The sequence below is a fragment of the Mobula hypostoma genome, chromosome X2 (genome assembly GCF_963921235.1).
Source record: "Mobula hypostoma chromosome X2, sMobHyp1.1, whole genome shotgun sequence".
NCBI lineage: Eukaryota > Metazoa > Chordata > Chondrichthyes > Myliobatiformes > Myliobatidae > Mobula > Mobula hypostoma.
Window position 1 is genome coordinate 21,670,625 of NC_086129.1, and position 13,227 is coordinate 21,683,851.

Here is a 13,227-nt window from a genome sequence, read left to right on the forward strand (position 1 = left end):
GGTGCTGTGTTAACAGAAACTGCTGCTGTAGTTTGGGTAACTAAAGTAACATATGAAGGCTACCTTAGGAGCAAAGGCAAGCAAAAAACTGGAACTGGGACCAAGGACACTTGTACCAGTTAGCAGCCAAGTGAGCAGGTAGCCTGCCAGCTCATTTATGCATAGAGCCAGAAGGAAATATTATCTCGAGAAGAACCACAAGAGTTGCACCTCACCGAATGACAACATCGTATTTGTTGATTGTTTCTCCGAGGGAGCTGTTCCTCAGAGTGTATCCATTACCAATGATAGCGCATCTTTTACAAGCCAACCTGAACAAAAGACACAAGACCTACAATAAAAATTTGTTCCCCTCAGTACAGTAACTAAACAACTGAAGCCCCTACAGAGACTGCAGTATGTGATGCCTCTGCTAATGCAATGCCAATCGTATCCCATCACCTTGAATTTTCCACTACTACAGCCATTTATAAATTCTTCCCCTTAATGCAATAGCTGCACATTATTAATCTGCCTTGTTAAAGCTTATGTTGAGCAAACATCAAATTATAGCTTCATTGAAATCTATATGCCATTTCTGGCATCCATTATCTTTTGACTGCTTCTTGAAATGTTGATATCAGTTTCTTATCAATCAATCCAGCTAGACATAGGCAAAGGCACCAATAAAAGTGGATACCAAGGCACTTAAGGGCAGCAGCTATTGACTACACATGTGACCCCTCACTGATAAACAACTTACCTCTTTATATTTTCAGGCATGTCATAATGTATTTTGGCCAATATCCTGTTAATTGATTGTTCTGGAAGGAAAGTGAAAGGTTTATAATGACTCAATGATTGACTCACCTCCTGACCCACACAGCCCACCATCAGTATTCTGGGGATTGCCACTGACCAACAACTGAACTGGACCAGACCAGATAAATTGTGGCAAAAGAGCAGAGCAGAGGCTGGGTTTCCTTCTGACCACCCCAGAGGCTTTTCACTGCCTAGGCAGTACAGCTCAGGAGTAAGATAGCATACTCACCATTTCCCTAGACAAGTGGAGCTCTATGATGACATTTAAGAAGTTTAGCGTCATCTAGGAAAAGGCAGTGTACTTTGAATAGCACTCCTAACAGCACTGTAAACATTTGCTCCCACCACAGCCATTCTTGGCTACAGTGTGTATTACCTACAGAAAACAGTGCCATTACTCACAAAAATCTCTTTCTCAGTACCTTTCAAACCCAGCGTGCAAACAGAGGAAATACTACCTGCAGGTTCCTTTCCAAACCATTCTTCAAATACATTGCTGTCCTTTCACTGTCACTCAGTCTAAGTTCTGGAAGTTCTGCTCCAGCAGCACTACAGGGCTTCCATCACTGGAAGAGTTAGGATGCTGAACAAACAGCAGCTGAACACCATCAACCCAACGGCAGCCAAGGATGAGCAACAACTTCTACCTTTGATCCTTAAATTAATTAGAAATAAAGCAGTGTTTTGCCTGTGGTCTACAGACCACTCCACATTATCAGATGCTTCTCATAGCTGCAGTATTGAAAGTTCAATGTATAATAAATATTGAGTTCAAATCATTCTCCCATTTTAGATAACCATTTGTCTGCCTCAGGAACTTGAGCAAATTTCTACAGATGTACCGCGGAGAGCATTCTAACTGGTTGCATCACCACCTGGTATGGAATGGCCACTGCACAGGATTGGAAAAAAGGCTGTAGATAGGTAATATAGAAACATAGAAAACCTACAGCAACTACAAAGTTGTGCCAAAAATGTCCCTACCTTAGAAATTACTAGGCTTACCCATAGCCCTCTATTTTTCTAAGCTCCATGTACCTATCCAAAAGTCTCTTAAAAGACCCTATCATATCCGCCTCCACCACTATTGCCGGCAGCCCATTCCACGCACTCACCACTCTCTGTGTAAAAAATTTACCCCTGACATCTCCTTTGTACCTACTCCCCAGTACCTTAAACCTGTGCCTTCTTGTGGCAGCCAGTTCAGCCCTGGGAAAAAGCCTCTGACTATCCACACGATCAATGCCTCTCATCATCTTACACACCTCTATCAGGTCACCTCTCATCCTCCATCACTCCATGGAGAAAAGGCCGAGTTCACTCAACCTGTTTTCATAAGGCATGCTCCCCAATCCAGGCAACATCGTTGTAAATCTCCTCTGCACCCTTTCTATGCTTTCCACATCCTTCCTGTAGTGAGGCGAACAGAACTGAGCACGGTACTCCAAGTGGGGTCTGACCAGGATCCTATATAGCTGCAACATTACCTCTCGGCTCCTAAATTCAATTCCACAATTGATGAAGGCCAATATACCATATGCCTTCTTAACCACAGGGTCAACCTGCACAGCTGCTTTGAGCGTCCTCTGGACTCAGACCCCAAGATCCCTCTGATCCTCCACACTGCCAAGAGTCTTACCATTAATACTATATTCTGCCATCATATTTGACCTACCAAAATGAACCACTTCACACTTATCTGGGTTGAACTCCATCTGCCACTTCTCAGCCCAGTTTTGCATCCTATCAATGTCCCGCTGTAACCTCTGACAGCCCTCCACACTATCCACAACACCTCCAACCTTTGTGTCATCAGCAAACTTACTAACCCATCCCTCCACGTCCTCATCTAGGTCATTTATAAAAATCACAAAGAGTAAGGCTCCCAGAACAGATCTCTCAGGCACACCACTGGTCACCGACCTCCATGCAGAATATGACTTGTCTACAACCACTCTTTGCCTTCTGTGGGTAAGCCAGTTCTGGATCCACAAAGCAGTGCCCCTTGGATCCCATGCCTCCTTACTTTCTCAATAAGCCTTGCATGGGGTACCTTATCAAATGCCTTGCTGAAATCCATCTACACTACATCTACTGCTCTTCCTTCATCAATGTGTTTAGTCACATCCTCAAAAAATTAAATCAGGCTCGTAATGCACGGCCTGCCCTTGACAAAGCCATGCTGACTATTCCTAATCATATTATACCTCTCCAAATGTTCATAAATCCTGCCTCTCAGGATCTTCTCCATCAGCTTACGAACCACTGAAGTACGACTCACTGGTCTATCATTTCCTGGGTTATCTACTCCCTTTCTTGAGTAAGGGAACAACATCCGCAACCCTCCAGTCCTTCGGAACCTCTCTCATCCCTATTGAAGATGCAAAGATCATCTCCAGAGGCTCAGCAATCTCCTCCCTCACCTCCCACAGTAGCCTGGGGTACACCTTGTCCTGTCCTGGAGACTTATCCAACTTGATGCTTTCCAAAAGCTCCAGCACATCCTCTTTCTTAATATTCAAGATTCAAGATTCAAAAACTTTATTGTCATTCTAACCGTACATCAGCTCTGCAGGGCAGAATGAGACAGCGTTTCTCAGGAGCAGTGCAATTATAACATAACAAACGCAACACTAAATAATAAACATAGCAATAAATAGGAAAATACAACAGCCACATGTCTGTTAAATCAGTTATAAGTGTCCAGTGCAAGTTAAAAGTGTCCAAAGCAGAGTCAGGTAGAGCAGCTACTTAGCAGTCTGACTGCCTGTGGGAGGAAGCTGTTTAGTAGCCTTGTGGTTTTAGTTTTACATGCTCATTAATATCTACATGCTCAAGCTTTTCAGTCCGCTGCAAGTCATCACAACAATCACCAACACACATCAAAGTTGCTGGTGAACGCAGCAGGCCAGGCAGCATCTCTAGGAAGAGGTACAGTCGATGTTTCAGGCCGAGACCCTTCGTCAGGACTAACTGAAGGAAGAGCTAGGAATAGATTTGAAAGGGGGAGGGGGAGGGGGAGGGGAGATCCAAAATGATAGGAGAAGACAGAAGGGGGAGGGATGGAGCCAAGAGCTGGACAGGTGATTGGCAAAAGGGATATGAGAGGATCATGGGACGGGAGGTCCAGGGAGAAAGACAAGGGGGGGGGGAACCCAGAGGGTGGGCAAGGGGTATAGTCAGAGGGACAGAGGGAGAAAAAAGAGAGTGAGAGAAAGAATGTGTGTATAAAAATAAATAACAGATGGGGTACGAGGGGGAGGTGGGGCATTAGCGGAAGTTAGAGAAGTCGATGTTCATGCCATCAGGTTGGAGGCTACCCAGACGGAATATAAGGTGTTGTTCCTCCAACCTGAGTGTGGCTTCATCTTTACAGTAGAGGAGGCCGTGGATAGACATATCAGAATAGGAATGGGATGTGGAATTAAAATGTGTGGCCACTGGGAGATCCTGCTTTCTCTGGCGGACAGAGCGTAGGTGTTCAGCAAAATGATCTCCCAGTCTGCGTTGGGTCTCTCCAATATATAGAAGGCCACATCAGGACCACCGGACACAGTATATCACCCCAGCCGACTCACAGGTGAAGTGTCGCCTCACCTGGAAGGACTGTCTGGGGCCCTGAATGGTGGTAAGGGAGGAAGTGTAAGGGCATGTGTAGCACTTGTTCCGCTTACAAGGATAAGTGCCAGGAGGGAGATCAGTGGTCAGGTCTCGCCAATATAAGAAAGCAGGATCTCCCAGTGGCCACACATTTTAATTCCACATTCCATTCCCATTCTGATATGTCTATCCACGGCCTCCTCTACTGTAAAGATGAAGCCACACTCAAGTTGGAGGAACAACACCTTATATTCCGTCTGGGTAGCCTCCAACCTGATGGCATGAACATTGACTTCTCCAACTTCCGCTAATGCCCCACCTCCCCCTCGTACCCGATTCGTTATTTACTTATATACACACATTGTTTCTCTCTCTCTCTCTTATAAATATAGTAATTTATAGCTTTTTTATTATTACGTATTGCAGCAAAACAACAAATTTCACAACATATGCCAGTAACCTCAAACCTGATTCTGAACTCCCAAGTTAATATAACAGGTCAATTCAAAGTGAAGCTCCCTCTGCTACTGTAACGGACCGCTTCCATTCTAGACTCAGAACAAGCAGCTCATCTAATCCAGTAGTGTCACATTTTGTCCCAGGCCAACTACTCAACTGGGATTTCACTTGTAGCAGCAAGCTTAGGAAGATTTATTCTGCAGGAGCATCTACTGGAAACCATACTGCTAATGCACAAGACTTTCACCCCGTCTTTGCAACTGTATTTTAATACCAGTCTAATTGTGGCTTAGTCAGACAAAACAAAATAATGAATGTTGACAGATTTATTTTAGACACATATTCTGCTCCAGTACAATAGAGATGGGACTATTATGATGGAGTGCCCTTCAACCCTAGCCCAATTTATATATAATACCACCCAATCCCTTACAGCCACGCAGAAGAGATATCATCTTATCTTAGTATCTGATGTTGAGCTATTCCAAAATGCAGATAATTCTGTATTAATCATTGTAAAAATAAATAAATAATGTATTTCGAAACAGAATAATGTGAATACTATGCTAAGAAATGACAGGAAGATTAATGCACAAAACAAATGTAATGCCCTGGTTAAGATTTCTACTGCTATGTTGTGAGGTATTTTATTTTAGCAGTTTTCTGTAAAAGCAGTGTGTCCTGCTGGTAAGAGTGTTTTGGCTTCAGCTAAAGATAAGGAGCCACGTTGCCCAACTTGGGAATGTTGTGTCAGTCAATGAGGATTGTGGGATATGAGAAAAGGCTCTAGAGAACTGATCAGAAAGATATTCCTGAAGGGTAGTAGTCTGGTTTGGGGTCTTTTGGCAGGAGGTGCGGAGAGAAGATACCTGGAGGATCCCATTCAAACACAGAGACCCTTTGGCTAGGTGTGTTTTGCAAGGCGGAGGGTTCCAAGAAGGGAAGTTCTACCTCTGGTTGGTGATGAGAATTCAGCGCTGTGAGTAAAACAGTACACCCAGCTATGTGAGAAACGAGCTCCAATGTTTATGTGCACATTTAGACCACTTTAGTTACAATGGGTCCTTTTATCTTTCTTTTTCATTTCCTGTTAACTGTTTGATAAAGTTGAGAATTGGTAATTATACTTTCTTTTTAATTTTATGCTGGTGTATGATCTGTCATTTCTAGGCTACCAATAACTGTGTATGGGCAGTATTTACACAGCATTCGCTCAAATCGAGGTTCACTTAATCGGAATTCCCAACATCCTTCTTTGGTTGACCCTAGATGTGTATTGCTTATGAAAGACGGCCTTCTCACTGCTGAGTCACATGGCTGTTAGTAGAGTTAGCTAACAAGCCAAGATGGTGTACGAGCCCCATTGAGAAGGTTGCACAAAATATGCTTCAGTCAGTGCTCCATACATGTTGGTTTCACAGACTAGCTCCCACCTCAACTGTACAAGAGAGTCTCCTGGTGAGCCCATTTGCAGATCCATGTGCTGCCTAGCGGTCTGCAGGCTATGTCAGACCCAGATCCACACAGGTGCTAGCAGGGATGGCATGTGTAGGTGAAAATTGCTACAGCTGCTGATAGCTTAGAGATGATATTTCAATTCTGATGAGATGGTTAGATGGGAAAGCAAAGCAGAAGAAATTTAATCCTGGGAGGGGAAAATATGGGCAGGGCATACACATTGAATAGTAGGACCTTGGGGAGTTTTGAGAAACAAAGGGGCTTTCGTATACAAGCCTGAAGATGGCAGGACAAGTAGATAAGCTGGTGAACAAGATATATGGGATACCTGCTTTCATTAGCAGGGCACAGAATATAAGTGCAGGGAAGTTGTGATACGACTATTTAAAACCTTAGCTAAGCCACAGCTGTGCCCCTCCTGTAGTGCAGCAACCACAGATGTACACAACAGTACTGTGTACAGCTGTGTCTGCTGCACTACAGATAGGATGCCATTGCATTGACGAGGACATAGAGGACATTCTCCAAGATGTTGTTACCTGAAATAGTATGTTTTAATAACAAGGAGAGATTGGATAGGCTTGGTTTGTTTTTCCTCAGAGTGAGGGAGGCAGAGGGGGAGGATCTGATAAAATTATTCAAAATTAAGAGGGGTATAAATAGGATAGACAGTGAGAAACATTTTCCCACAGCAAAGGTGTCTACACCTAGAGGGAATAGGCTTTGCACAAGGAAAAACATGTTTAAAGGGGATTTGAGAATGATTTCTTTCCCCCACAGATTGTGGTTGGAACTATCTGAGGGGGTGGTCAAGGCAAGCATTGTCACAGCATTAAAACACCTGGATGAACACTGAATTGCCAGGGCAGAGAAGGCTATGGACAAAGTGCTGGAAAATTGAATTAGTACAGATAGGAGCACAATGATCTGTATCAATGTGGTGTCTGGGCTGTAAGACACTTAAGATCTTTTTGAGCACATCTAGCATTAGACCTGCAAAATACACCCGCAAATATCTATTGGCCATATTTTGAAATAATAATCCCTTCTCTGCCCACCATTTCTTCACATGGGGCAGGGAAGGGGCTCTCAAGTGGAAATAGTGAACTCAGTATTCTGGACATCAAAGAGTGAAAGCTGTCACGAGAAATGAATTGAGTAATGTCTGAACACAGACCAGGAGGAGTAAAATACTCAGAGTGTTCATATGTCCAACCACTTCTCCCTCCTCGTCTCACCCCAACACTCACCATCAGCCCACCCTCGGACAATTTATTCAACCATGATTAAAGGGAATAGGGTGTTGAAAGACTTCTCACCAGTGCCTTTAATTCCATATGGTAATTCATGGATGGGATTGCTTTTCTCCTTCCACCAAACATCATTTAAACTTAAGAATAACTCTGTGTTTCTTGTGAAACTGAAACAAAAGTTAAGGCAAAAAATTAAAGCTCAAACATATAACCAAGAAACTCCAGAGCAATGACTGAAAGAAGTGTTTTGGAAAAATAAAGAGATGACTTACTTTAATATAACACGTTGACTGTACATTGCAGAATACCCAATTTTGCAGTCCTTTTCTTCCATGCTGTAACTAAACAAAGACAAATTTTAATAGGCCAACCTGCTGCCCTTTCATAAGCAAGAGAACCTGTTTGGCAGAGAACAAGGGAATCTTGTTTCTCAGCTCTGATCGTCAATCCCACTCTTTCTGGCAGTAGAAAGTCCTTCCTGATGCTGCTGCCCAAACGGTCCTTATCAGGTGACTTTGAATGGCTTCAGTCTATCTTCCATCTCTCCCCAATACTCCCCATCTCACAGCACTTCCCCATACCACCACGGGAGATGCAGTACATGACCTATTACCACTTCCCTCCCATCATTCAGGAACCCAGAAACCCTTTCCATGGGAAACATCACTTCGTTTGCAGTTTTTCCGGTGCCATGTATTTGGTGATCATGACATGGTGTACCCTATAGTGAAGAAACTAAACACACGGATTGGATTAGTGCTTTATGGAGCACCCATGTCCAGTCTGCTGGGGTTACAGTATGCTTCCATTTGCCTGCTATTTTAATTCTTCATCCTGCTCCCAATGGTTTCTTGTGCTTTGTCCTCTCACATAAAACCCAACAGACGATCAAGAAACAGAATCTCATTTTCCAGCAAGATCCTTTCAGTCCTCAGGATTCAACATTGAATTCCCTACTTTATCTACCAGGATTGACCAATTTTGCTTCTATTTGTAACATTCCCCAATTTTTCTCTTATCATCTAAGCATTTTCAGTCTCTCTCACAATCTCCTGTACCTCCTCTCACAAGCAGACCTGGCCTCAGTCCTATCCACCCCTTCCTTATCTATAATGTTAATTCTGTTTGCCGTTCCACAGATATTGCCAGAACTGTTGAGTACCTACTACATTTTCTGGCTACTTTCAATCTAATTCAGTTGACCTTCCACCTTCACCTCCTCACCAACATGCTGCAGATGTCAGGCATGAACTGCAGAGACTCACCAGGACTGCTTCTGTTGCGCATCCCAAAACCAACCAGAATGGCAAGAGGAACATTTACCCAGGAATGTAAGTGGCAAAGTTTTCATCTAAACCACACACTATGCCAAGCTGGAAATATACTGACATCTCTTCATAGACAGTCGGACTAAATTGAGGACCTCCGTATTACCTTTACCACACAGGCAGCTGTCACTATAGAATGCAACTTCTATGAGGTCAATTAGCGTTGGAGAACAAAAGCCAGCGATATTCAGGATACTTTAAAGGTCCAATAGTTTAGATCTGAAATAGCAAATATATCCTTTGCAATCACCAGAAATGGAAAATGGAAAGCTACTTCGTCAAAGGATTGCATTGATGAATTAGAGGTAAACCCAAAATCCCTGCCATACCTTACCAATGCAAGTTTGATGAAGGAGAGTGGAGGGAACCTGACTATTTAATTCTTGTTGCACCAATTCTGGGATTGTTTGCTCTGACTGTATAGATAAAGTTTAACTGCATATCAACCCCGTGCTGTTTATGCCTTGGAGTTATGTGATAGGACATATGTTCTCTGTTTCTATGTAGGACATCAGTGCCATAAAGCACATTTATAAGGTTTTAAGTGTAACTACTTTGTGTTAAAACCACCTGAGCTACTTTAAATTTGTAAATGGATAACTGCTGATGTGTTAATGTTAATTAATGAATAACATTACTTGTTGTGAAAATGTCTGTTATATGCTTTAGAATTTTTATGTAAAAGTATATTTTGAAATTTGGAACAGGATATTGAGTATGGATAAATCAACAGTATTGAGTATGAAGCACTTCCATCTCAAAAATGGGTAGCAATAAGCTGCATCACAGAAGCATATTAAGGATTTACCAAACTCATACCAATGATCAAAACAAGGCAAGAGACATTTAACAACATGTGCAAAATGCTTTTCTTGAAGTCTAAATATTAAATATTGGAGTTCTCTATAATACATTGAACCTGTAAGTGATGGTGTTTCTCATAATAAAGGGACTACAATAAGGTCCCTTTAATTCTCCCAAGGTATAGGGAGTTCTTTAATTCTTGCTAGGTATTTTCCCAGGAAGTAGCGAATCTGTGGAATTCTCTGCCCATGGATGCAGTGGAAGCTACCTCATTAAATATATTTAAGAAGCAGCTAGATAGATTTTTGCACAGCAAAGAATTAAGGGTTTTTGTAAAAGGGTTGGTAGGTGCAGCTGGGTCCATGGCTAGATCATGATTTTGATGAATAATGGAGCAGGCTCAATGAGACAGATGGCTGACTCCTGCTCCATGTTCTTAAGTTTCTTAAGTGTTAGTGATGTATGCCTGCAGCAACAGATAGCAAAAAACACAGGTACCACTAAAGCTGCTGACAATGAACCTTTCCAGAGATATATCAGTTTGCAAGTAATTTTTCAATGTCTAAACAAGCCAATACTGAGCCAATATTTTGGGCTCCTGCTCTTGCGACAAACTCCAGATCCCAGTTTCTACCACACACGGTTAACTGACTTCAGAAGAACATGTAGATATTCCTGATCTTTTGGTGTCCCCCCCATAAAATGTAAAGTTCTGCTTGGGGCCAACTTATGAATATGAGATCCGGGAAGATAAGTCAATGGATAATGAGAAATGAGAACATAGTGTAAAATGTACTTGTCACAGTAGCGTTTCACTAACAAGTGTTCTTGAGAAAAAAATACACAATATAATTGGCCTGTTAGTTAACTTGAAAGACCCACACAGAGCCATAGACCAGCAATACCACAGATAACAGCAAGAGAAATAGAATAGCTCCAATAAAATTTATGACATATTCTTGTGTATTCCTAGCTAACTATTAAATCAAATTTGGTTTCAAAGTGAAAGACAGAGTACACTATTTTAACGATACATTACAGCAATAGTTTGCGGGGCAGAAGATTAGGAACTGCTAGAACATGGTGTGGACGTAAGGAATTGGACAGGTGGGTGGGGGATTGGTAGTGGACACAACCCTGTCCTCATTATCTGCAGAAGTGTTTGAAAGCTTCAAGATTCTAGGTGTCCATATTACCAACAGCCTCACCTGCTCTCTCCATACTGATGCAGTGATCAAGAAAGCACATCAGTAAGGCATCTGAGAAGATTCAGCTTGCCCACAAGGATTCTCTCAAGCTTCTACAGATGTGCTATAGAAAGTTATCCTGACGAGTTGCATCTCAGCCTGGTGTGGCAAGTGCTTTGCTCTGGACTGACAGAACCTGCAGGTAGTATTAAACACTGCCCAGTCCATCACAGGCACATCATTTCCTTCCATCAGTCCATCTCCACAGAGCATTGCATCGGGAAGGTGAGGAGTGTCAGGCAAGAATGCCTGCCACCCTGGACGTTCTCTCTTCTAACTTTGAGGAGCTTGAAGACCTGGATGACCAAATTCAAGAACAGCTTCTTCCCCTCTGCTGAAGGCTTCTGAACCAATCAACTGTTTCACACACCTTAGCAGTGGTGCTACCACGTATTCAAGCCCTTAATTCTACCTCTTCTGTTATCATCACTTTAGATTTCTTTTTTGACTTCTTCAGTTTGCAATACTGTGTTGTTTTGTGCTCAGCACTGAATTTATGGTTGTATTTATTATTGCTATGTATACCATTTACTCAGTGAGTTTCACCAATTTCTTAACATCCTGGTGTATATGATAACAAACTAATCTGATCAATCTGGTCCATTACACTGGACAACAAAAGTTTTGCTTCTTGAATACCTTCGGGTGTATCTTTTGGATTTTGGGCTGCTGATCATGAAAATCTCCATGAAATCTCCCTATCAATGCAACATTTTAAAAAATTGCCTATATTTCTTATTTCAGTTCATAATTCAAGTCAAGTCAATTATAATGTTGCCCACAATTAAGCTGAAAAGTTTTCTATCTTGTCCAGGTTCGCCTGGGAATGCTTAGTCAGGGCAGATACTGCATGGCAGGACAGATTTAAGAGCGGGTGTAAAAGCATCATGCGCACTGTTCCATGCATTGCGTTTACATGTATATCGGTTTGCAATCGCGTTGATGCGCATGCTCTATGCGCGTAGCTTATTGTGCGCACTCATTATAACAAAGAAATTGTATTTTCAGGAGTACTTGTGATAGCAAGATGTCTCACCAATGTTGCAACAGCTGCGATACTTCCTGTTATATTTGTGGCGAGTATACAAGAGGGAACATGACTCCACTTATTAAGAAAGCCTTTAAGCTCTACTTAGGGTGTAAAATTGGCAACCAAGACAAAGCCAGGGCTCCTCACATTTGTTGCGCAACATGCGCAGCCGATCTTAGCACTTGGCTCAGAGGTTCTCAGAAGTCAATGCCGTTCACTGCCCCAATGATATGGTGGGAGCAGAAGGATCATGAGACAGACTGCTACTTCTGTCTGACCAGTGTGTCTGGTTTCTCTGCTAAACAGGAAATCCATTGAATACCCCAATCTCCCTTCAGTCATGAGACCTGTGTCACATGAAGCCACCAGAGACATGGAGACTAGAGGAGACAGGCAAAGATGTCATGATACACGAGCCAGGAATGGAAAATGACACTGATACTGGTGCAGATTGTGAACCCTTTATGTCAAGTGAGCCTCATCTAATAACCCAATCTGTTAAATGACCTGGTCGGAGACTTGGGTTTGTCAAAGGCAAAAGCAGAATTACTGGGTTCAAGACTGCAAGGATGGAATCTGCTGTCATCAGGCACAAAAATTTCCGAGAAGGATTTCGATATTTGAGACAGATGTTTTCTAGAATAACCGATGCCAAGATTAAGAAAGGCATTTTTGTTCATCAACAAATCAAACAGGTCATCAATGATAGGCAATTCAAAGAACTTCTGGTGGGACTGGAGAAAGTCACATGAAAGGCATTCAAGGGTATTGTTGAAACTTTTCTTGGCAACTACAGGGCACCAAACTATGTGCAGCTGGTTGGCAACATGCTTCAAGCATGCAAAACCATGAAATGCAACATGTCACTAAAGATTCATTTTCTGCATTCCCATTCAGAATTCTTCCCTGCAAATCTTGGTGCTGTCAGTGACGAGCACGGTGAAAGATTTCACCAGGACATTGCGGTCATGGAAAAACTGTATCAGGGCAATTGGTACTTGACAAGGTTCAGAAAGTCAGAAGGCATGAGATCCAGGGAAGTTTGGCCAGGTGGATTCAGAATTGGCTTGCCTGCAGAAGGCAGAGGGTGGTGGTGGAGGGAGTACATTCAGATTGGAGGATTGTGACTAGTGGTGTCCCACAAGGATCGGTTCTGGGACCTCTACTTTTCGTGATTTTTATTAACAACCTGGATATTGGGGTAGAAGTGTGGGTTGGCAAGTTTGCAGACAACACAAAGGCTGGTG

The 13,227-nt window shown here is 42.6% G+C and overlaps 1 protein-coding gene across 4 annotated transcripts in view; it reads right to left on the minus strand.

Annotated features, from left to right (window-relative positions):
• LOC134340815 (CMP-N-acetylneuraminate-beta-galactosamide-alpha-2,3-sialyltransferase 4-like) overlaps positions 1-13,227 on the minus strand; it is a 157,437-nt gene that overhangs the window by 50,986 nt on the left and 93,224 nt on the right. For all 4 annotated transcript variants that reach the window (XM_063038351.1, XM_063038350.1, XM_063038352.1 and 1 more), the window contains 4 exons: positions 7,844-7,912; positions 7,638-7,738; positions 743-803; positions 216-311 (listed from right to left, as the gene is read on the minus strand). In XM_063038351.1, coding sequence (XP_062894421.1) covers positions 216-311; positions 743-803; positions 7,638-7,738; positions 7,844-7,912 — 327 coding nt within the window. The remainder of the gene's footprint in view (positions 1-215; positions 312-742; positions 804-7,637; positions 7,739-7,843; positions 7,913-13,227) is intronic.